General features: G+C 40.4%; 1 protein-coding gene across 1 annotated transcript; it reads left to right on the forward strand.

Annotated features, from left to right (window-relative positions):
- The first annotated feature begins 1703 nt into the window (after positions 1 to 1703).
- Positions 1704 to 19201, forward strand: LOC138745044 (dynein light chain roadblock-type 2). Its single transcript, XM_069902104.1, has 4 exons — positions 1704 to 1809; positions 4775 to 4850; positions 13946 to 14113; positions 19026 to 19201. Exons 1-4 carry the CDS (start codon positions 1807 to 1809, stop codon positions 19067 to 19069), a joined length of 291 nt encoding a protein of 96 aa, XP_069758205.1. The 5' UTR covers positions 1704 to 1806; the 3' UTR covers positions 19070 to 19201.
- The last annotated feature ends 7148 nt before the right edge of the window (positions 19202 to 26349 follow it).

A 26349-nucleotide genomic window follows, 5' to 3' on the forward strand; every position in this document is an offset into this window, starting at 1 on the left:
ACCACCTACGGCTCCTAGAACGCTTCCACCAGCGTTGTCTCCGCTCCATCCTCAACATCCATTGGAGCGCTTACACCCCTAACGTCGAAGTACTCGAGATGGCAGAGGTCGACAGCATCGAGTCCACGCTGCTGAAGATCCAGCTGCGCTGGATGGGTCACGTCTCCAGAATAGAGGACCATCGCCTTCCCAAGATCGCGTTATATGGCGAGCTCTCCACTGGCCACCGTGACAGAGGTGCACCAAAGAAAAGGTACAAGGACTACCTAAAGAAATCTCTTGGTGCCTGCCACATTGACCACCGCCAGTGGGCTGATAACGCCTCAAACCGTGCATCTTGGCGCCTCACAGTTTGGCGGGCAGCAACCTCCTTTGAAGAAGACCGCAGAGCCCACCTCACTGATAAAAGGCAAAGGAGGAAAAACCCAACACCCAACCCCAACCAACAAATTTTCCCTTGCAACTGCTGCCATCGTGTCTGCCTGTCCCGCATCGGACTTGTCAGCCACAAACGAGCCTGCAGCTGACGTGGACTTTTTACCCCCTCCATAAATCTTCGTCCGCGAAGCCAAGCCAAAGAAGAAAGATTGTTCGTACACTATTCAGCCAAGTTTTCAATCTCCCTCCTGCATGCTGATTCATCATCCTTTATTACACAGCTAACTAAGGAGGTATCGAGAGCAAATTTGTAAATGATGTACCAAGCCACACAAACCGGTGTAAAGCGAGCAGAGAAGCTGATGGAGATCATGGAGATGTTCTTGTCGTTCTTGCAGAGGAGTTATCGGTGACCTCACAGCCCATAGTATAGGAATGGAAGCACATCAATCTTCACTGAAAAGGGCTGCCTTAAAACAACATTTGTTGATGGAATCAAAATTACTTGCAGCTCCACAAACAGCTTCCCATTTTAGATTCCTCTCCAAGTCTCCTTTTAGGTGGTCTGGTTGTCAGAACTGTTTAAAGTTGGTATTGAAACACAAGAAAAATAAGTAAACTATATTAAATAAACAGTACATATTATTCTTTTCTACATTTTGTGGTCATCCCCTGTCATCTGAGGTAATTGGAACAGATGTGTTTCTCTCAATCACGACCTCCCTTTCTCTAAAGAATTACAAAAATGACAAATTGCCTCAAGTATTAGTTCCATTCTTCTTTGGCTTGGCTTCGCGGATGAAGATTTATGGAGGGGTAAATGTCCACGTCAGCTGCAGGCTCGTTTGTGGCTGACAAGTCCGATGCGGGACAGGCAGACACGATTGCAGCGGTTGCAAGGGAAAATTGGTGGGTTGGGGTTGGGTGTTGGGTTTTTCCTCGTTTGTCTTTTGTCAGTGAGGTGGGCTCTGCGGTCTTCTTCAAAGGAGGTTTCTGCCCGCCGAGGCACCAAGATGCACGGTTTGAGGCGATATCAGCCCACTGGCGGTGGTCAATGTGGCAGGCACCAAGAGATTTCTTTAGGCAGTCCTTGTACCTTTTCTTTGGTGCACCTCTGTCACGGTGGCCAGTGGAGAGCTCGCCATATAACACGATCTTGGGAAGGGGATGGTCCTCCATTCTGGAGACGTGACCCACCCAGCGCAGCTGGATCTTCAGCAGCGTGGACTCGATGCTGCAGCTGATCCTTTGTTGAAACGACATTGAAGACTGAAAGTTGGATCCTGCACAATTTTGGTTGTCCTTGCAGAGCACCTGAGGAAGTGACCCCAAACATCCGGGTCAAGGGTCACTTCCGGTTCCGCGTAGCAACCGGTCGTTTTCCGGAGAGCTGGTTGTCGTTGGTTGCCGGGTGTCAAGTGGGAAGCGATGGTAAAGATTAACCGAGCTGTTGAACGAAGTTTTAAGCTTATTTTGTGGTTACTGTTGCAGCGTGTCGAGGTGTTCATGCCGTTGGCCGGCCCGCTCAGGCGAGGAGCGCTCAGCCCAAGATAGGCCCCAAGTGTGTGTCGAGTCAGTCATGGTTCGAAATGATTCTTGGAGGAAACCAATCCGATGACTTGACAAACGTCTCCATCCCGGCTTTTTGCCGTTGTATTTTGGCACATTTCTAACCTGTTTTTGCACTCGGGCCTGCAATGGTGTTGATTGGGGGGGGGGGGGGTGGGGGGGTGAACAATTGAACAACAAACGCATTGGCCAAAAAAAATGTTTATTTTCGTGATTCGGGATTATTTTTGCTCGAATACAAGTCAATACTGATTAATTCGAGGTCTCCATTCAGGAACCAATTGGGCAGATTCGAGGTCTCCATTCAGGAACCAGTTGGGCTGATTCGAGGTCTCCATTCAGGCACCAATTGGGCTGATTCGAGGTCTCCATTCAGGCACCAATTGGGCAGATTCGAGGTCTCCATTCAGGAACCAATTGGGCAGATTCGAGGTCTCCATTCAGGAACCAGTTGGGCTGATTCGAGGTCTCCATTCAGGCACCAATTGGGCAGATTCGAGGTCTCCATTCAGGAACCAATTGGGCAGATTCGAGGTCTCCATTCAGGAACCAGTTGGGCTGATTCGAGGTCTCCATTCAGGCACCAATTGGGCTGATTCGAGGTCTCCATTCAGGAACCAATTGGGCAGATTCGAGGTCTCCATTCAGGCACCAGTTGGGCTGATTCGAGGTCTCCATTCAGGAACCAGTTGGGCTGATTCGAGGTCTCCATTCAGGAACCAATTGGGCTGATTCGAGGTCTCCATTCAGGAACAGTTGGGCTGATTCGAGGTCTCCATTCAGAAACCAATTGGGCTGATTCGAGGTCTCCATTCAGGCACCAATTGGGCTGATTCGAGGTCTCCATTCAGGCACCAATTGGGCTGATTCGAGGTCTCCATTCAGGCACCAGTTGGGCTGATTCGAGGTCTCCATTCAGGAACCAGTTGGGCTGATTCGAGGTCTCCATTCAGGAACCAGTTGGGCTGATTCGAGGTCTCCATTCAGGCACCAATTGGGCTGATTCGAGGTCTCCATTCAGGCACCAATTGGGCAGATTCGAGGTCTCCATTCAGGAACCAATTGGGCAGATTCGAGGTCTCCATTCAGGAACCAATTGGGCTGATTCGAGGTCTCCATTCAGGAACCAATTGGGCTGATTCGAGGTCTCCATTCAGGAACCAGTTGGGCTGATTCGAGGTCTCCATTCAGGAACCAATTGGGCATATTCGAGGTCTCCATTCAGGAACCAATTGGGCTGATTTGAGGTCTCCAATCAGGAACCAATTGGGCTGATTTGAGGTCTCCATTCAGGAACCAATTGGGCAAATTTCCTGTCACCAGTTTCTTCCCTTTCAAATTTCAATCCAAGCCCCAGAAATCGTTTTCTCTTCCAAATTCAGATGGGAACTCTGTCTGTTCGCTTAATCCCTGGAAGTATCTTCCTCTTCAATGCATTTTCGTTTGGTGACTAACAGAGTGAGGCCATCATTTAAGAAAGTGCCTATATTCTGATTCCACAGGCGGGTTATCATTTTGGTCCCCAATTACCCCCACTTTCTGATTGCCCTTGATCAAGTTTCCCTCTCCCTTTACATTTTTTGTGTTTTTGGTGAAGTAACTGTTCACAGTCTATATAATCCAAATAAATGTTTTTTTTTCTTGAAGAGAAAATGTGTTTACCTTTTTATTAGGTCATGAAAATGATGCAAAGAGAATTAAACAAAACAAGAAACTGATTAAAAAAAATACTCTTACTGCTTATGGATGCAAGGAAAGTTATTTTTAATTGAATCTATTGTACACTCCCTTTCCCCCCCCCCCCCCCCCCCCAAAATTCATTGAGCACCTCTGCTCTGAAATAGTGGTGGGGCCACCCCTTTCACTTCCCCATCTTTTCCATGGCCAACATGTCTTTCCATGGCTTTGTGCATGCCAGACTGAAACCTCCTATTCCGTCTAGGCACCCTCCAACCAGATGGGATAAACTTAGACTTCACTGGTTTCTGTTAGCCCACATCCTCCCCATCTTTTCCTTTGACTCCTTTCCTCTAGCTCTCCCCAGCACTGCTTCCACAGAACCAAAAAAGCCCCTCCTACCACAGTTAATTCTATCCTTTCTTCTCTTCTATGTCCAATCCATAACCAATAATATTTTTTGTCTGTTGGTCTGCACTTTTTCCTTGCCCATTGCCTTTTAGTTTGGATGCCTGTCTACTTTTTACCAGTACCTTGAAGAAGGGACCTGTTGAGTTCCTCCAACACTTCTGTGTTTTTACAAACTCTGATATGTTTCCTTCCCTCAGTTTTTTGAATCCATCCTAATATATTGTATCTTATTTTCTTTCCTTGGAATGTTTTTCTCTCTTGCCCAATGGCATCCTTTATGACTTTTTCCCCTTATCACTATATTTATCATGTATCCAAGAATTTTTAACCCTCAGCATTGTTTACTTTTACAACCACACACTTTAGATCATGGTTATTTGTTTTATTAGTTTGTTCATCTTGCAACAAATGTTGCATGGTTTCACATAAAGAACATTGAATTGTTTTTAACGAATGTTCCCTGTCTGGCTCTAATTAGAGGCATTCTCTTATGTTTGCATGTTCTTCCCTTCTTGAGGTACTTAGTTAGATATCATGATCCCCTGCAAGATAACCTGTTTATTTTTCCATTGCACTATTTCCTTTTAATCTACTGATTACAACATTAGCCCATCCTCCACATTCCCCCTCAAATTCTTTGTTGTTCCATCAGTCAACATCTTTTGGAAGAACTGTTGTGAAAGAATATTGAATTAAACCAAATGTCACTTTGCATTAATGTAATATCTCTTGTTTACAGAGTGAGGTAGAAGAAACTCTGAAAAGGATTCAGTCTCACAAAGGTGTGATTGGAACTATAGTTGTGAACTCAGAAGGTATGTTGGTCTTTGCATGCCTTAACATTGCTCTTTTCATGCTTTATTCATAATTTGGATCTGGAGAATTACTGTCCAGCAATCAATTTTCTTAATGTGATAACCAATATGTAGCTCCAACTACATAATAATGATAATGTAAATGACTAAAACACAGACTTCTTGGGGAATTCTAGCCTTGAAGCAATAATAAAAATGGGTGATTTCAGAATTAGAATCCAAATTTATTGTAATGAACAAGTCACAAAATTTGTTGTAGCAGCATCAGAGAGCAAACATTTATATTATAACCATCTTACGACAATAAATTAAAATAGTGCACAAAAAGTCAAAAGTAAGGTATTGTCTTTGGTTCAATGATCACTCAGGAATCTGATGGCAATTGGGAAGAAGCTGTCCTTGTGCCGCTGAGTGCTTGTCTTTAGGCTCCTTTACCTTTTTCCAGAGGGTAGCAGAGTGAAGAGGGCATGGCCTGGGTGGTGGGGGTCCTTGACGATGTTTTCTTAAGACATTGACGGTTGTAGATGTCCTCGAATGTGTGAAGTCTGGTGCCTTTGATATTGTAGGCTGAGTTAACAACCCTCTGGAGTTTTTTTTTCTTGCCACCTCCATACCAGACAGTGATGCAACCAGCCAGAATGCTCTCCACAGAACACTTTTGGAAGTTTTCAAGAGTTTTCAGTGACATAGCGAATCAAGGTCTTATTCTCGGAAATATTGGCACCCAGAAATTTGAAGTTCCTGATCCTCTCCACTACTGTGCCTTTGATAAGGACTGGTTTGTATTCTCTTCACTTCCTCCTGAAGTCTATAATCCTCTCCTTGGTTTCGCTAATGTTGAGTTCGAGGTGGTTGTTGTGACACCGCTCAACTTGCTGATCTATCTCCCTCGTTCGAGGTGGTTGTTGTGACACCGCTCAACTTGCTGATCTATCTCCCTCATCCATTGCTATTGTGATTCTACCAACAACTGTGGTGTCATTGGCAAATTTTATTATTGCTCGTCAGCTTTACCAACTCAAATGTTAGACCATCAGTTTTGCGGTACTAAATGTTGATATTTTTTTACATAAAATGTAATATTTACAATTCGTAATACTTTGAGGGGAAAAATTGGGACCGACTATGACCCTGCCTGAATGTAGCAATATGGAGATTCTAATTCAAAAGAGAATGTGTGTAGATTTACTTCTAAGATGTATTACGTATTCCAAAGTGAGGGCTCGAAATTGGGCCTACAAAGGTCGAGAGAGAGATGGAGGTCAGACTTGTGTACAACAATCAATGAGGAATGGTGTCAGGACCTGTGTCTGAACAGTGTGATGGGGGTCGTCAATGTCAGATACAGGTTGGTGCAGCATAATTTCCTGCAACAGTTGTACCTTCCACCTCAAAAACTACACAGATCAAAGTCAGAGATTTCAGAAATGTTTCAGATATGGTGTGGAGATAGGAACTTTTGTCCACTCTACCTGGCTGTGTTCAAGGGTGTGACCTTTTTGGGAAGACCTAGGGGACATTCTTTAAAAAAAAAATTACAAAAGTGGATTTTCTACAGGATCCAGAGCTTTTTCTCTTGTGGGATGTTGGAGAAATGCAGTTTTGACTGACTAAATTCCAAATTTTGTTTGTGAAGGTCACTTTGGCAGTCACCAGGAAGTGTGGAAGTCCGACTCCCAGCTAATACCACACAATGGAATATGGAAATGCAGATTTGCATTCCCCGAGAGAAAAATCACATATAACCAACGGAGTGAACAAGACACATTTGGTAGAATTTTGCAACCTTACTTGCAGTACATTGGTAGATAGATTGATTGTTCCCTCCCACCCCTGCCCTTTTAAATAGGGATAAGGTTAAATTATCCAACTTAGGCCAGAAGTGTGATTACGGAAATGGGACTTGGCACAGATGATGCACCTGTCCTTTTCTTTTCAGGTCCTTAGTTTTCTTTTCTCTTTTGAATTCCTTTCTTTTTTTTTAGTAATTTATTTGGAATGGCGTTGCCACTGTTAATTTCTTTTCATTACAGGTTTCAATAGAGGGGTTGTGCACCTCACGATGATTGGGATCGAGAAAAGATTTTGGAATGTATTCACTGAGGTGGGGTGGGGGGAGGTGGTGGTGGAAACAAATACGTACTTTGGATCTAAATAAGTGTAGATGGCTTTGTTTATTGAACTTTGTAAATCTGCAAAAAATAAAATATTTTTTTAAAATGGCTGTTTTTAAAAAAATTCCTGCCAGTTGGTCCACACCAATTTTAAGGATGCAGGCAAGTACACTGTCGGTGTTGGATAAGATTTTTCACATCATCTCCAAAACTGGAAGCACAAAGGTGCTCAATCTGCTGTGACAATTGTTGAGCTAACTAGGCTGCAGCTTGTGTACGATATACTTATAAATGAGCTGGAAGAGAGGAGAGTGTGTAATGTATCTAAGTTTGCTGATGACACTAAATTTAGTGGAAAAACAAATAGTACAGAGGATACATTGAATTTGCAGAGAGCCAAAGTGGGCAAGGGACTGGCAGATGGATTACAATGCTGGTAAATGCGAGGTTATCCACTTTGGAATGGAAAAATTGAAGATCAGATTATTATTTAAATTGCAAGCAATGGCAATGTGCTACCATGGCGAAAGACTCGGGAGTACTTGTGCATGAATTGCAAAAGGTTGGTTTGCAGGTTCAGCAGGCTCTCAAGAAGGCAAATGGAATATTGGCCTTCATTGTAAGAAGGATTGAATTTGAGAGCAGGGACATTATGCTGCATACAAGATACTAGTGATACTGCATCTGGCCTCCTTGCCAGTGTGATCCATTAAAGAGCCTGATAATAGGAGAGTAAATGTCCTTGAATCGAGAGTTCCTGTACAAAAGTACATGTATCCTCTGCCTGACAGAAGCAGCGAAGAGTATGATTATGGTGGGCTAAGTCCTTGGTGTTGCAGTTGTCCTGAGGCAACAGGAGTTGTAGATGACGTTGAAGCGGTGGTCTGGTTGAATGTAGTTTCTTGCAGTTTTGGGTAAATTTGCTGGCTGCTACAAGGTGCAGGTGGCTTTTTTCTAGGTTGTGTGTAACACCTATTTCTGAATCTCATTTATTGATTACATCTCTGCTTTCAGTAACAGTCCCAACCAAATTCATCCTAAAACACAGACACCTTTCTCTGCAACTGGATCATCTTTTCTAATGTGGACTGACAAAACCTCCCTCACTGTAGTTCTTGATTCTGTGCCCCTAAGGTTGGACACTCAACCTATATGCTTGTTACTATAGCTGACACTGTATTACTCTATAGTAATAATAATGTGCATTCTGTGTCTAATTGCTTGTGTACTATCACATTTGTCGTAGGTGATGCCGGTAGAGGACCCATGATTCGGAGCCGAACAGGAGTGTGGGTATGACAACGGCTCTGTATACGCTTATCTTTGTGAGGTTTTTCAGTTGGTTGTTTTTCCAGACTCTTTTGTGTAGTCTTCCAAAGGCGCTATTTGCCTTGGCGAGTCTGTTGTCTATCTCATTGTCGATCCTTGCATCTGATGAAATGGTGCAGAATCATGGGTCCTCTACCGGCATCACCTACGGCTCCTAGAACGCTTCCACCAGCGTTGTCTCCGCTCCATCCTCAACATCCATTGGAGCGCTTTCATCCCTAACGTCGAAGTACTCGAGATGGCAGAGGTCGACAGCATCGAGTCCACGCTGCTGAAGATCCAGCTGCGCTGGGTGGGTCACGTCTCCAGAATGGAGGACCATCGCCTTCCCAAGATCGTGTTATATGGCGAGCTCTCTACTGGCCACCGTGACAGAGGTGCACCAAAGAAAAGGTACAAGGACTGCCTAAAGAAATCTCTTGGTGCCTGCCACATTGACCACCACCAGTGGGCTGATATCGCCTCAAACCGTGCATCTTGGCGCCTCACAGTTTGGCGGGCAGCAACCTCCTTTGAAGAAGACCGCAGAGCCCACCTCACTGACAAAAGGCAAAGGAGGAAAAACCCAACACCCAACCCCAACCAACCAATTTTCCCCTGCAGCCGCTGCAACCGTGTCTGCCTGTCCCGCATCGGACTTGTCAGCCACAAACGAGCCTGCAGCTGACATGGACTTTTACCCCCTCCATAAATCTTCGTCCGCGAAGCCAAGCCAAAAAAAAGCCAAGCCAAAGAAACCACATTTGTACAAAAATATTTCCTTTAGAACAAAAATCAGAAAATTGTATAAACGATGGTACAAACATTTGGTTTATTGACATGGAAAGTACTCCCTGTGGCCATTTGTTATTTGAATTAGAGGAATTTCTACATTTGTACCAGCTGGGGAGACCACCAAAAACATCAAAGTATTGGGTAATTCTGGCTAAAATTCCAAATGTAGCCCAATGGTACTGCATCATCCATACTTGTTAAGACTTGGATAAGGGTGTATTTTATTAAATCATTATGCAGAACTCCCTGATCTTTTACATAAGCAAAATGATTAAATATTAAAATAGAATCAGGTGAAGTTTGGGAAAGTTGTTCCGTAAGTTGAGGGGCATATAACCTTGAAAATATATGAAAATTGCAGTGCCTTATCTATCCACTGCATTGACTGCCACTTGGCAAACACTTAACAATAAAGGACTTAAAAGCTACAACAAACTTATCACAAATGTTGAATGGTTTTGAACTTGATCAAAGAATAAAATGCTGGAAGAACTCAGCTGGTCATACAATGTCAATGCAAGTAAATCATCATTTTTGGTTGGCACCCCTTATCGACACTAGAGTAGGAAGGGGGTGTACTGGGGAGAGGATGGGAGATGTGGAAAGACAGATGAGGGTGGGGTGAAGTTTGAGAAGAGTCGGTGAAGAAGAGAAGGAAACCGTGGTCCAGCTTCACAGTTTTATTGTTTCTCTCTGCTTTGGAGTTTGGTGGGGAGAACAAATTTCAGGCCTGAAAAGTTCACAGAAAGCCCTGGAACGTTCCTCAGTTTTTGTAAAAATTTCTGTTTTAATTCTCACTCCATGTATGGCATAAGCCAATTGAACATGGATTACTTCATCTTCCACAGTTTTATTTGATTTTGAAGGATAGCATTCATTGTCACAAACCCACAATGTGAAATGGAGTTTATTTTTCTTTTGAGATAATGTTTGAATCTGAAGGATTTTACTCCAGAGGTGCACCTAACAGCTTACATTCTTTAGCCAATTACTTACTTCTAATAAAAGACCAAGACATTTTGACTCCTATGATCTTTTGTGGTTTTTAAACCCATTTTCTATCATATTGTCAAATAGTCTTATGCACATTTGAATTGAGCACCAGCTTGAATAATAAAACCCATCATCTCAGAAAAGAAATAAATTGAGGCCAGTTTGAATCATTGCAATTAACAAGAGTCCTAAGTGAATGTTCCTCTAAATTCAGAAAGCTTTGTTTTCAAATTGCAGATCTGCTTTGCCATGTAGCTTGCGGAATCAATGCACAGACATGACAAATGTGTCCAGAGCTTTTCAAATGTTTTTTTAGAAATTTTATACTTGCTGCAGAGAGGGAATTGCATCTGTGTGCATTTTCCAAATGAGCCATTTGAATTCTTGTTGTTTTCAGGGTTGACAACTAGATCGCCATGTACCTCAGAAATTGTTCCACATTGGTTTTTTAATTACCTACTAATGCTTGTTGTGTCATTTACTGAAGGTTGTGGTGATTTCATGCCGTGAAACTTGTTAATGTGTAGCAGTTTGCATTGTAAAGCTCTTCTGTAAAATGGCTCAAAGGGTCTGTCCACATAATTCAACATTTTTTTTATGGTTGCGGTCCCCCTCTCCTCATGCTTTCCTATTATTTTACTGTACTGTTTCAGAAGTTAAAACTACAATTTTGATTTAAGTTCACTGTGTGTCTGACACCCAATTGGAGGCTTTGCCCAAAATCACAAAACTGTTGTGCTTCCATCACTTATTGTGGGGGTAAAAGCTCTGTACAGGTTACAGTAGATGCATTTTAGTTTATTTGGTTCTACTTCTTCTACCTTTGTTTTATAGTTCAGGATCGTGTATCATAACTATTCTTGCAAATCAATTCCATACTTGCTGCTGAGAGAGGGCAGTTAATGAAAATAAGACTGGGTTTAATGGCGAACCCATGTGTGACTGGAGATGATTGTGCAAGGATTGGAAGGAAAAGCAATTGCTATTTATATTTTGGCTTCAACTCTGGGTGAAATCAAATGTGGACAAACTCCCTACTCAGAATAATGGTTCTGAGCAAGGGCCTTTGATCTAAAAAGGTCACATTATTTCTCTTCCACAGGTTATGTCCAAATGTTTTTTTATCAATGCTTTTAATTCCAATTCACAGAATCAGCCATTTTTTATAAAAGCAAAGAGCTGTTGATGGAGAATTTTACTGTTGACTCTTGTTCAGGGTATAGTGAATAAGAAAAATGCTAGTGATTCCATTATTGTTAATATTCACAGAATCTAGTTCCCGAATAAAAGTTATATTAGAACATTGTGAGCCACAGATGTAATTCAAATGATTTCAATGGAAAATTGCTAAAGAAATAGGCAGGGATCTGTGGGGTGCCAAAGTATTTACTTTCAGACAAACTTGTTTTTGTAGTCTGATTTTCTTTTTCCTGAGCAAAACAGTAAATTTATTGATTTGTCAGCTCACTTGAATTGATTTGTCAGCTCCAAAGTAAATTAACAGGAACCCTTCACTGAGATGGGTATTACAAAAGATTAAGGCCTCAAATTATAGTACTGATGAGAAATTATTCAAATGTTGGACATTTGAGTTAAGCTAAATTTGAAAGTTTTCTATTTTGTGAAAATGTCTGGCAGTTAATGCAGATTGTGCAACATGCTTTATTTACATGGAGCAGATTTCCTGTTTGTCAAGAATGTTTTTGTGTTCAACTATAAATTTAAAGTTCATTTTTAAATCCCGCAAAATATGGCATAATATTCTAAATGTCCATTTACACTTATGTATTATCCTACTGCGTTGAGACTTTCATAACTGGCATCCCACGTGCACGCTGTGATTTGCTGAATAAATGAGAGCTCTTCCAATCAAATTAAAGATGATAATGAGAATACACTGGACCCATGTTCATGATCCGAAGAAGATATAGGTATTTCCTTTGAGAGAGCATTTGAATTGATCAAGCCAGGCTTTTGTTGAAGCTATAGAATTTATTGAGTGAGTTTTCTGATTCTTGACTGTAAATTCCTGTGTGATTAAATGCAGCAGCAAATTACTTCCTATTTGTAAATTACCCTGTGGTAGGATGACAACCTATTAGAGGTAAAATCACATCCAAATGCACAGCAATTCAACTTCAAAGAATGCCAAAAAACTGATTTGTGAGGCACATGAAAGGTTGTATGTAACATGGTCAGCTTTTCTTTCTCCTGTCAAATGGTTTCCCTGCTGCACTTTACAAACATTTTTGATTTTGTTTTAGCAGTTGAAATCTTTTTTTAAAAATTTGATTTTTGACAATCCCTTTTAGTCAATAGTCATACTCTAATTTGTAGAGTATCATCCTGGTTTCCATCTGCGTAACTGCATTGACCCACCATTAAACTTGTACTGTGTGAATATGGAAAATAGGAACAGGAGTAGATTCTTTGGCCTGTACCGTCATACAACACAATCATCGCTGATGAATCACTTCGGAGCCTTGTACCTGCCTTCACCCATCATTCCTTAAGCATTAAGAAATGTGTCTACCTTCTTGAATGAATTTAAAGAATGGGTATCCACGGACATGCATGGTACAAATTTTTGCAAGTTAACCATCCTGTGACTGAAGAAATTTCTACTAATCTTGAGACAGGTTCTGGTCTCTCCAGCCATTAAGATGTCTTTTTCTACTTAGTCTGCGTTGACTTGTTAGAATTTTAAGATTTCTACAATTATGCATCTTCTTTCCTTCCACCCCAGTTATTCTTTAATCATGAGTGAATGTAGACCAAGTAGATTCACTCTCTTTGTATATTAGTCTGGTCATCTGATGGATGAATTTTAGCATTCTCATTTTGCAGTCCTGAATGGTAGGAGCATCCTTAATCAGATAAGGCAAACAAAACTGTGCTCAAACTCCAGATGGGGTCTCACCAAGGTCTCACCAAGGTCCTGTCCAGTTGGATGTTCCTGTGCAGACATTTTCTTGCACTGGAAACCATGTACAATTTTTTTTTAAAAACACATTATGAAGTGTCTCGGATCACTTACCAAAACCTATTCTATATATATTTTCCACAGATGCTGCCTCATTTATTGAGTAATTCCAGTGTCTTCTGTTTTTATTTAGGATTTTCAGCATTTAAAATATATTTTCCTCAAACAATTCACTTCACTTGAGACACGGTGGAGACTGTAGATGCTAGAATCTGAAGCTAAATGCACTTTGCTGAAGGAATTCAGTGGTTCAAACAGCATCAATGGATGACTTTACAAGCCTTGTTAAAGGGTTTTGGCTTGAAACATCAATCATTCTCTTTCACCAATTGATGTTGCTTGATTCTCTTCACTTGGTGTTTGAGGTTCCTCTGTGCCTGTTTTTATCAATTGGTGTACCAGTACACTCAAAGCTTGTTGCACCTTTCATATTCATGCATGAAGCCACAAGACTAAACATATATTAATTTTTTTTAAAAATTCAGGGATTTACGTGCTTGCTTTTGGTACGATAAATGAATTGAAATTCCGAATGGAGTGATTGAGATCATGATGTGTGATTGAATCAATTTATGGTTGCAGAAATACTGTAGAAGGTACAACAGCATTTTATTGAACAAGAGGGCATAGATGAACTTTTCATCATAACTCAGTATGGGAAAAGGAATACCTTTAGTGTAGAGTAACTAATAAGCAGAAAGTTCATAAGGCAGTGAGGGTGAATAGTATTTGCAGATTTTGGGAGATGCTCTAGATCGAATTTTTTTCAATGACTGCTTGCAGTACCATTTTATACATAATAAAGATTTCCATACCAGCTTTTATTTGCTTAATTTTTTTTGTGATCTGCCAGTTTTATTATAATATGAGCTAAGTTTGTTGAGTTATTGTTCAATATACAGGAATTCCAATTAGGACAACTTTGGACAACTCCACCACTGTGCAGTATGCAGGACTATTCCACCAACTTACCATGAAAGCAAGAAGCACTGTTCGAGATATTGATCCACAGAATGACTTGACATTCTTAAGAGTCAGATCAAAAAAACATGAGATAATGGTTGCACCAGGTAAGATTATCTGATGATCCTTTGATAAGCAGCAAAATCTTATTCTTTTGGGTAGGAACCCAAACAATACAATGATATAGGGACAATTGAAAGACATGTATCAAGGGAAAATTAATAGTTCTTCAAGAAAAAGAAAAGGGTTTGTATTGTTTTCTATCAGTCACCTGTGCTGTACCATTTATCCTGAACATCCATTGAACCTTGTGGAGTCAAGTTAAATTTGATTGTTGTAATCCAGTTTTGACAGATTTTATAATACTAAGCCATCTGTAAGGTCTTTTGAGGTGGGCTTGATGGGGAGGTCACTGTGGGATTGGTAGAGAGTTTGAGAGCCTTTTGAACTCAATTTAAAACAAAACAAATATTTTTGCTGTGCTTGCAGAATATTTAGGAGAATGAATACAAAATGGAATCATGTTTATTAAGGCTACTTTAATGTACTGTCTCAATTTGTGTTTAACCTAACAACCATTGAATTGGGATAATATAGAAAATGAATTGAAAACAATGAAAATCAATCCTGTTAATTGGCAACCAAGAAGAAAATAGATAATTGCTGAAACTCAACTCATTGAGAAGAGTACTTAATAGATTCATATCAAATAGGATTATACTTGCTTCATGAATTACTGTTTGTATATTTGGCAGTAAATTTTTCCCAAAATCTGGGAAATTTTAAAATCTACTTCATTCGCAGCATGAGACGAGCTTCTGGGTCTTCAAAGATACTTTCCAACTACTGTTCTTAGATATTTTGCATTTTATAGAAATGAGATTGCTCCCCTTCTGGTGTCTCCTGCACAGGCACAGTTAATCACAATGTCTGTGTGGTTCACTTGTTGAGCAATTTTGCCTGAGTCGATTATATCAAGCTCAAGACTTCAGCAACTTGAGGCCAAAATGTGTGCTGACACACAGATGCTGATTCATAGCAACCTTGAACATGGTGTTTCAAACTAGCAACTGTTTTAATTTTTAATTTGGGACTAACAAAGGAAATTCACCAGACAATGGTAAATTCAAATTAATAGTTTTTAATTAGACTATCAACAGCATAACATTTCTTACTTATCTCTAAACTTAACTGTGAATTTAACCCCACTGTGCGCAAATGTAAAATGTTTGTGTGTGTGTGTGATTAAAGTTCCACTCTAAAAAGTTAATTTTTAAAACTTCAGCATCATTTTAGTCTTGTTTGAAATCTTAAATTCTCAGTTCAGAAATAATTATAAAGCGCTTTTAAGCATCTTCAGGCCTCTACTCACAATTCTTTTGATGGGATGTCTTGAGAGATATTATTACAGTAGAAGTGACCATCTTTTGAGCCACCAATATACTTCCTGTGAAAAGGAGAATCCCAGGATCAAATCCTTTTACTGAAGATTTTGGAATCTGTTTTCCGCATGAAAAATCTGCCCTCTCTTCAAAGAGACTGCGAATGTGGCTATTTTTTTCTATGATGAATTCACAAACCCAGACAAGGGTTAAACAAGGTGGCCATACAAAAATGGACCCAGTAGAAGCCTGTCCTTTTCAAAAGAGTCTGTGAAGTGGCCTTCCTTATTTCAAAAGCCACTTATTCTCTATTCCCCTTTTACAGTACCTATTCTGGTTACTGTAATTCAACTCTGTCTTTCACAAGGTTCCAACCCCTGTATGTCACAGGGTTTTGACTTCTATACTCTCCATTTGTCTCTCATTTCAATAATCTATTTCCAGCCCATTTCTCATGTCACATGGTATGTGGCATAATTTCTGTCTTTGGAACTTGTAAGGTCTTTTGACATGAATAGGCTTAAAAACCTGTCTCCGAGAAGTCTCCTTTCCTCAGAAATAAAATGCCGTGCGTTTATACAGGTGCTTCTGAACTAACACTTATTGTTTCCAATATCTCAAGGACTATCATAAATCCTTTTCATCTTCTTGACTTTAATTTCAATCAGCATCCATTTTTTCATCTCAAACTGGCTTCTGTCTTCATTCTCAAAGAACCATGTGTTTAAAATGCTAATACAGGGTGCCCCCGTAACCACCCAAACTAATTTATTAAACCACATATAGCTTTAACATTAAACTAAGGATTCATATTACGACAGATCTGTAACAATGATACCACTTTTTCTCTCAGATGGACATAAAAATCCATGGCGTTATTTTGAAAATGGCCATTTGAATTCTTTCTTCAGGCCTGGCTAATATTCCATCAACAATTTCAAAACAGACAGTCTCATCCTCATTATGCTGCTGTTTGTTGGAGCCTGCGACCACACATTGTACATGACCTCATTGACTGCACTTCATTGGCAATAAAACACTTGGAGATGTCTTAATAGGGACGTGAAGTTTCTGTGGCACATAGAAGTTTACAGTTGATGATGAACAAAGTTGAATTCATTATCACAGGATGCTTCAGAATGGATAAGAAGTAGAGTTTAGATAAAACTTATCTCTATGATACAGCAACAGGACCATTTTGATCAACCAGATAGTCATAAATCTTATTGGCACCTAGTAACATGATTCTCAACAATGCAGCTTGCAAATATGACTTTGAAATAAATATGTTGTGGATAACATTTGAGCCATGTGAAATGCCCACTGATGTGCAGAAAAAGTGCTTTTATAAGCAATTTATCAACCGCTACATGATGGGCAGAGATATGGGAGCAGTTTGGTGATAAATAACAAGTGCACATCAAGACGAGGGTGAAATGGATTTCAAAAGAAGCCTATTTAAGAACTCTTATCAAAATAGATGAAGGCATGCCAAATATGTTCTGTTCCATCTCAAATGACATTTGCAATTGTACCTGCCTCAACTGCCTCGTTCGGCAGCATATTCCATACCCCCATCACTGTGTGTTTTTAATAAAAGTTGCCCCTCGTGTTCCTATTAAATCTCTTTTCATCGATATAACCTTTGCCCTCTGATTCTCAATTTTCTTTACTCTGGGCAAAGCACTCTCAGTTCAACTGATCTATTTCTGTCATGATTTTGTACTCCTCTGAGATCACCCCTCATTCATCTGCACTCCAAGGAATAAAACCCTGGCCTGTTCAACCTTTCCCTTTAGCTCAGACCTGCAAGACTTGGCAACATCCTCATAAATTTTCTCAGCGCTCACTCCAGCTTGACATTTTGTATTTTTATAATGCAGTTTGTTAGTAAGTGTAGATCTTAATAGCTCATTATTGCTTTAACACTGCATTCATGAATTATTGGGCTTGATTATTCATGGAAGTATTTAGCCTCCATATTAATCTGTGTATCAAATTAGCTTGGTTGACTTCAATATTTTCGCTAGAAGAAACTGATGGCATGACACTAATGGCAATAAGGACCTAGGTTGAGCCCCTGGATAAGGTGGGCCATTTGCTGCAATGCTTTTGAACAAATGCAGACGTCACTGAAATTCATCATTCATTCACATGCCAGTACAGTGTTTGACCATCATGATCTCAAACCTGGCACCTATTTAATGCTTTTGAAAAATAAACTAATTCTAATAGGCACCTCAGAGGTATATTTTTCTGAAAAACCTTTGACATTAATCCATCAGCATATTTCAATGTCACTGTCAAGACTAAATTTGCACTTCACTGATTCTGATGGGCAAGCCACATTTCAAGACCAATATATTTCTGAAACACTCATTTCACAGTTGGATCTTGGCAAAGGATTAACAGGCAGACAAAATATTTTTAAAATCGGGCAGTTTCTCAGATTTGGAAAACGTACTGTATAAAATATCCACTGATTTGTGTTAATTCCCAGCCTGCAACCACTCAAAAAGAGAAAGAGGCTTCAAAATGATATCAGAAACTTACCATAAATGTAAGAAGCACGGAAGCTCCTAAATTGCTCATCACATCGAAACAAACTTTCTGCCCCAAATAGAGCCCTGTTTGTTGATGCCAAACAACTTTCAAGAGTCACCTCAGTTGCATAAAACTGGATGAGAATTGAGTTGCCATTGATCTTGGAGTTCTTTCAGCAGAAAAGATGGGTAACAATTTCATTTGAACCCATAATGATAAAGGGAAGTAAATATGGTGATGAGTGACTTGAATAAGAACCCTGCAAGTGGTGATAGTCAATTGTATAGCATAGAAATTGACCCTTCAGCTTTCCATGTCCATGCTGAGCTTTTATGGCCCATTGTTACTAATCCCATTTTCCTGCATTGCAAACCAATGCCTTACTGTTCCCATTGGCCTTCTGCCATGATCTTTTCAATGTAGAGGTTCCAGGTTTTAGAGATGTGGTTGTAGTAACCTTGGCAAATGGCTGCAGTGTATTTTTTGTATCTGCTGCATACTGAAATTGTGATTATGGAGGCAATCTATCTTCAGGATGTTGGCCTGAGTGCTGATCAGCAGATTTAACAACAAAAAGCATTTGAAATTGATTAAAATTACTAAATGCAGGAGTGGCCCTTCCAGTTTGGTTTAAAGATTAAAATATTTATTTTTGATACCCGTTAACATTCATCTTAAAGGGATAAGCAGTGCCTCATGACTCTTTTCCAACAGCAGTTCTCTGCAACCTAATCCTAACTACAGCCGTGTACTTGATACATAATGACATTCACAGAGGATGGTTAATAAGAAGAAAAACAACCAGCAGATTGTTAAGGCAACAATCTGTTTTTGGTTCTTTTGAATTATACGTGTTTGTCCGATGTCAGATGTCTTTAAACTATTCAGATGATCTTCAGCCTTTGCAACTAAAATGTTCTCTAATACCATATCCAAGGTCAAAGAAAAAATAATTTAAATATGTAATATGAGGATTTTTGCTTTGAGTATTCAATATTTTAAAATTATGGCAATGAATTGAACAGCTGGAAAAATAAAAGATTTTGTTTTGGCTTCTATTCCTGAAAATTTGAACATTCTATTTCCATTGCAGATAAAGAATACTTTCTAATTGTCATCCAGAATCCAAGTGAATAACATCAAAATGGATATCTAAAAGGCATGAAGAACATTCAGCTGTTAGTCAATAGTTAAAAAGTGAATTTATGTTAAAGTTTTTTTTTTAAATAAACCACTTTTAAATGAATAAATAAATAAATAATGATGCTGCCTAGCTTGTCCTCACTTTCTTATGCCTGTTATCTTCAATATTTATTTCAAATGGGAGCATACTATTTCATCAAACTTGTGCATGCTGCTAAGAACTAAAGACAGCCTGCTGAAGGAATTGGATATAGCTGGACACATGATAGTATTAAACTGTGAAACTTTAGAGACAACAGGTAACAAATCAGCCTCAGGAGATGCGCACATCTGCATGCAAACCAATTTTGGTATCGTACAACTTCACTTAACTGCAAATAACCACAACTACACAGTCAGGGGAACATGACCCAGTCCTCATCGAGGGCTCAGTTGTGGAGAGGGTCAAGAATTTCAAATTCCTGCCTATCAACATCTCCGAGGATCTATCCAGTAGCCTCTATGTTGATGCAATCACAAAGAAGGCTATCCAGTGGCTATACTTTGAGGCGGCTGAGGAGATTTGGTATATCATTGAAGACTCTCGTAAACTTCTAAGTGCAGTGTGGAGAGTGTTCTAGCTGTTTGTATCACTGCCTGGTATGGAAGCGCCAACTCTCAGGACAAGAATAAACTCCAGAGGGTTGTGAACGCGGCCTGCGACATCACAGGCACCAGACTCCACTCCATCGAGGACATCTACATGAGGCGGTGTCTTAAAAAAGCAGCCTCTATCCTCAAAAGAAAAATCCCCACCACCACCCATGCCATCCCCTCTTTATTCTGCTACCATCGGGGAAAAAAAATAGGAGTCTGAAGACCAGCACTCAACGGCACAAGGGCAGCTTCCTCCCCACTGCCATCAGATTCCTGAATAGTCATTGATCCAAAGGCACTGCCTTACTTTTCGTGCACTAACACTGAATTTCAATTATTTGTTCATGACGATAAATTCTGATTAAAAGAAACCATACCTGCTGCACCTTCACAGATGAGCAGGTACGGAACTCAAAGCAATTTACAAATTAGATGAGATGACCCAAAATGGTTGCCTTTGAGGTGCATGTGAAAGAGACCCATCTCCACATCTCACCGTTAGTTCTCCAACGCTATTTGCAATCACAGGTCTGGAGTGGCTTGGGTAGTTACCTCAGCCACAGGACAAAGAAGAAAGAGTGATAAGCCCACATGGTCTGATTTTATACTCTACACCTGGGGGTTGGGTCATGGGATTTCAGGTGACTACTGTAAGCTCATATAAGCTGTGGGCAGGTTGGTCATTCAATGACAGTTGGGGGGGGGGGGTGGTGGAGGGGAGAAAGGGGGCAGTGAACTTCTATCTCTTTTCCTGTCTGACCTACCAGGAAGTTGACCTTTTGTGTTATAATCCCCATTACATGCTACTGTCTTCCCATTTTTCCTTTGAAGCAATTTGTTTAGCCCTTCGCCCTTGTATGCTTGCCATCAGTCTTATGAATTTCTTCTGGTTACTTCAGCCATTCCCTGTGGCAGCAAGGTCCACATTTTCTTCACCCTTTAAATTTCTTTCTTGGATTTCCTAAAAACATTTTCTACAGCTGCAAACCTGAGGGTTTTTCTTAGACTTCTGAAGTCACCTTTTCGGCATCCTGAAGAGATGGATGCACTTTCATTTCTGATGTCTTTCCTGAAAATCTCTGCACCTTCTCCATGGTCTTCACTTCTTTTACATCAGTGTAGTTTCCCTACTTTTAAATTCTGTTCTTCCATGTTTGCTTTCTTTTTGTTACAAATGCATAAGTACTGCATGATCCCTTTATTCCTCCACCCCCTCAGATTTGCAATTCCCAATAAACAACCTTCGCACAAAAATGTGCCACCCTGTATTGAACCTTGCTGACGATTCACTTACATTTTTCAAAGTCCTCTTGTTATTTGCTACATTTCCTCTCTGTAATTTTACGTGTTTTCTAAGTTTAAAAAATTGTAAATTGAGCAGCTGTGTTCTCTTGTGATTCATCTGATTCACATGGGTTTTATAAATTCATCAAGTTGTCCAGCGTGGAAACAGGCTGTTTGCCCAACTCATTCATGCTAACCCATTTGCCTGTATTTGGTCCATCTCCTACACCTTTTCATGTTCCAGCCCAATTTTTTTTTTAAAACATTGTACCTGTCACTACAACTGACAGTTCGTTCCATCGAGCCACTAGCCTGTGTGTGTAAAGATTTGCTCTTTGAATCTTTGGGTTGGGTGGGGGGGGGGGGAAACTGTCCCAATTGATGTCCCTTTGTGATTTTATAAACATTTAACATCACTCCTTTGCTCTGAGGAAAGCTATCTCAGCCTTTCCAATCTTTGGTCATAAATGGAGTCCTCCAATCCAGTCAAAGGCATTGTGAATCTTCTGCAACATTTCTAGCTTAATCACATTCTTTCTGGGGAATGGCAATGAGAACTGTGCACAATATTCCAAGTGTGTTCCTAAAAATGTTATATTTCCTCCACCTCCTGTATTTTTCCTACTTTTCCATGGGATTGATCTTTAGTCCTGATATTTATCTGATGCCTGTGAACTTTTACTTCCTTGTTGTATTACGAACACTGCTGTACAAACATTTGCAATCTGATTTTTATTTTGCTTTTCGGTTGCATATCTTTCTGAACTTGTTCTGAAACTCTTCATTCTCTTGCTGTCACTATCCTTATATTTCATCTATGCTTTATTTTCCTGTTTTATGAATATTTCAACTGTTCTTGATCCCAACGTGCTGCCCTGTTCTCAGAAGTGTAAAGGCTTAATCACAACCTTACTGATGATGGAATGTTGTGTATATGGATTTCAGCAAGGCTTTGATAAATTCCTGCCTGGTAGAATGGTGCACAAGGTCAAATCACATGGGATCCAGAGTTAGATACAGAATTAGTTTAATGTGTCGCAGTCAGAGTGATATTTGAGGGTTGTTATTCAGATTGGAGGCCTTTGAACAGTGATGTGCCACAGGGATTGCTACTGTGGTCCCCTGCTGTTTGCCATCTATATTGATGAATGACAATAAAGTTAGCACTAGTTTGTACATTTGTGGCTGATACCAAAATTGGTGGTCCAGTCGGCAGTAAAGGAGGTAATTTGAGGTCTGGATGAACTGGGAAAGTAGCCCAAGGAACGGTAAATGGAATTTAACTTGAAGTGTCAGGAGTTGCATGTTGTTCAGTTTAAACCATGACAAGATGAACACAATATCTGGTAAGGCCATGGAGTGGGTAGAGCAGAGAGATTTGGGGGCACATCAATCCATGAAAGTGATGTTGCAAGTCGGCAGAAAAGTGAAGAAAACACTTGGCGCATTTGCCTTAATTGATCAGGGCACAGAGTGTAGGTGCTGGGTCTTCATGTGTGGGCGATGCAAGATGTTGACAACACTTGGAATATTGTCAACCTTCTGACATCCCAGCAATAGGAATATTTAATGTAGAAAGAGTGCAGAAAGTATTCACAAGAATGTTACCTGGACTTACAAAGAGGGGATAGATAAACTTGGACTTTTTCTATGGGGTGTTGGAGGGTTGGGGTGTGAGCCTGGAGGATAAGACCTTTGAGGGGCATAGATGAGAGAAAGTCTTTTTCCCAGGTAAGGGAATAAGGGAATCCATAATCTAGCAAGCATAGATTTTAGGTACAAAGTGAAAGATTTAAAAGGAAACTGAGAGACACTTACCCCCACCCCACCCCACCCCCCCGCCCCACACACACAGAGGGTGATGGGTATATAGAATGAGCTGCCAGAGGTAGGTAAAATAATGTTTTAAAAAAGCACATAAGAACACGTGCATGGAAAAAAGGTTTTGTGGGATACACCACAAATACATGCAAATTGGACTAGCTTGGATGGACAATACTGTTGTCATGGACAAATTTGGCCTCGGCCTGTTTCCCTGCTATAAAAAGTTATTATTCTATCCTTCCTTGCAGGCTATTGGATCCACCTTGGTTTAGGTGGCACCAACCCTATCAATATTTCCCTCTTTCTGTACCAAAACATGCTAGTGTACATTGCAAAGGAATCCTGTTTTCCACTTCAGCCCTTGTTGAGAAACCCTCTCAAACTCCTTTGTCCAAGCCCAGGGCGATGCTTTTCCTTGATCCATCACCATAGAAGATCAAAGAGATCTCCAAATACATGAGTTTATATACTTCATTGCAATCTGATGTTAACCACAAAACAAATTCCTCCCATATTATCCCATCAGCATTAAGCTATGTAATATTCATTTGCATTTTACATCATTTTGTGGACAACAGGGACATGAGACCTGTCTCCTTCCTCGCCTCGTGTTCTTGTGAATCACATAATTTACCTGCTGGGCTGGTGTTGCTAGGTAACATGTTTCATGGGGCCCCCACTGCACTGGAGTATCTGCCACTTTCTCAATATTCTTTTGGAAAGCACATGTGAACATTAATTAATTAAAGTTGATTAATCTACATCAATCTAAACAAGACTTTACTTCCACATCTTTTAATCACATGCTAATTTTCCTAATCCAACATATTTTATGTTCAACCATCTTTCAGCTGCAGGACCTCCCCTGAACAAAGCTATACTGACTTTCTCAAATAAATCTGTGCTTTTCCAAATATAAGTAAATCCTGTCTCAAAGAAACTTCTCCAAAAATTTCCCTAACATTGATGTAAATCTGCTTTGTCCCTGTTGAATGGAGTAACATTGGCTATTGTCTTCTGCCACTTTGCTGTTCGGTGAAGATACAAAGATGCCCAAGGTGGAGGTGCCTATTATCGGTAGCAGTCACAAGAGGTTGCAGACTCCAGGGGAGCAGAGGACTGATGCAGGGCACCAGAAAACAGGGTGACCATCCCCCGTCTGAGAAGGAGAAACAGAGGAGACCGCCCAAGGGACGGTGAGCAAAGTGGTGGACCAGTGAGGGGGCACTGCGGTTGAAAGACCCACACATGCAGCGAGCTTGCTGGCAACTTGAGGCAAGGAACCCAAGGAAGCTAGGGGCTTCTGGAGACTCCTGTCAGGGAATTTGTGCTGCATGGTGGATTGCTGGAGTCTGGCTTGAAACTGGCTGAAGTTATTGGAATCAGAACCGGGAGCGAGGGAGTGCCGAAGGCGCTGAGGAGTTCCTGACCATGTCAGAGGTTTGGATTTGTAGCTCGGTTTGCCTGTGGTTTGGACTGGACTGTGTAACTGCAGTGGCTGCAGAAGCACTGGAGGTGAATTTACAGACCCTCGCTGACTCTGGGAGAACTCTGCTTCTCTTTCTCTGAATGGGAGAGGCGCTTCGGGCATTTTCTGCCAATGGCGAATCTGTCAACCTTACAGCAGGCAAAAGCAATTCCATGACACTTTCATTACAATGACAATAAATTGAATCTTGAATGTCTGTTAAGGCCACTGCAATGTTCCCCATTGCTTCCCTCAGTATCCAAGAATAGATCCCATCAGGGACTTGCAAACCTTAAATGTTTTTCAGAACACCCCGTACATCCAATCAACATGCTTTTGAATATCAACATACCCCTTATATCACTGGTGAATACCAATGCAAAGTGCATTGGCTTTGGACCATTTGTTCATACTGAATAGGAGTTAACCATATTATGGGTTACTGATAGATTTTGAAAAATGAAGCAACATTGGTTTTCCTTGGTATTCAATATAATTAAGTAAAAATAAATGTAGGAACATTTACCTTTCTATTTTATTAATGCAAGGCTGAAAACCATTCAACTTGCTGGCAATTGAAGCTTGCAGTCTGATTTCAAGCTTCTTGCCACACAATATACATAATAAGACTAGAAAGCATTGGCACAGATGTTGATAAAGACACTGCTTCCTGTTTTTACATGTAGCTAACTTAAAATGTTTTCACCCACCACCTTGAGCCAAAATGTCAAAAGCTAATTTTATCTGACAAATTCTGTTCTTAATTTTAAGTATTGCTATTTATAATCCAAATCAAATTCAGTTGATGAACGTTGATAGTATTTTCATTTGATAAGCATTCTCAGATGTCCTTCTATTGCTGAGGAATTGCTGAACCCAAGTTTATCAAAAGATTATTAGATGTATGAAGGCTTTAAAAGAGAAAATAATTAAAGTCAAGCATATAATGATAGACTGCCTCAAAGGAGTGAGTCATTTTCCTTAGTTAAGATTTCCTTTACTGCTCTCTCAATGGGTGAGGGTTCTCATTGGGTGTGAACAGTTGAAAAATGTTACTGTGACAGCTTTTGAGAGTTGATTCAAAGGATAATAAAAATTGTCATTTGCCTGACCAAAATGGGACTTGAAAACTACTTTTAGATACTTCCCTGATGAAACAGCAAATAAACAATGATTCTCTGGTATGATACTAAACTGTAAAGTTCATTATACTCCCAATTCATGTTCTCAGAAGATGGTCACTCCTGTTTGAAGAATCTCTCTCTGAAAGACAGCTCATCAAGAGTTGTGAGTTTAAAGAGATCTAAAGATATAATGTTTAAAAGTGCTTCATAATTACTTCTGAACTGTGATTTTAAAAGGATCCTCATATTCAACAAGATGCTTGAAACTGGACTTTAAAATTGACTTATTCAGAATCAAGCTTAAACTGTTATAGTATGAATTTAATCACACACTCACACACATTTGCACACAGTGGGGTTTTAAGATATAGTTAAATTTAGAGATTGTCGATCCTTGCATCTGATGAAATGGTGCAGCCGAGATAGGTAAACTGGTTGACCGTTTTGACTTTTGTGTGCCCGATGGAGATGTGGGGGGGCTGGTAGTCATGGTGGGGAGCTGGCTGATGGAGGACCTCAGTTTTCTTCAGGCTGACTTCCAGGCCAAACATTTTGGCAGTTTCCGCAAAGCAGGACGCCTTTGGAAGATTACACAAAAGAGTCTGCAAAAACAACCAACTGAAAAACCTCACAAAGATAAGCGTATACAGAGCCATTGTCATACCCACACTCCTGTTCGGCTCCGAATCATGGGTCCTCTACCGGCATCACCTACGGCTCCTAGAACGCTTCCACCAGCGTTGTCTCCGCTCCATCCTCAACATCCATTGGAGCGCTTTCATCCCTAACGTCGAAGTACTCGAGATGGCAGAGGTCGACAGCATCGAGTCCACGCTGCTGAAGATCCAGCTGCGCTGGGTGGGTCACGTCTCCAGAATGGAGGACCATCGCCTTCCCAAGATCGTGTTATATGGCGAGCTCTCTACTGGCCACCGTGA

The sequence above is a fragment of the Narcine bancroftii genome, chromosome 10 (genome assembly GCF_036971445.1).
Source record: "Narcine bancroftii isolate sNarBan1 chromosome 10, sNarBan1.hap1, whole genome shotgun sequence".
Taxonomy (NCBI): Eukaryota; Metazoa; Chordata; class Chondrichthyes; order Torpediniformes; family Narcinidae; genus Narcine; species Narcine bancroftii.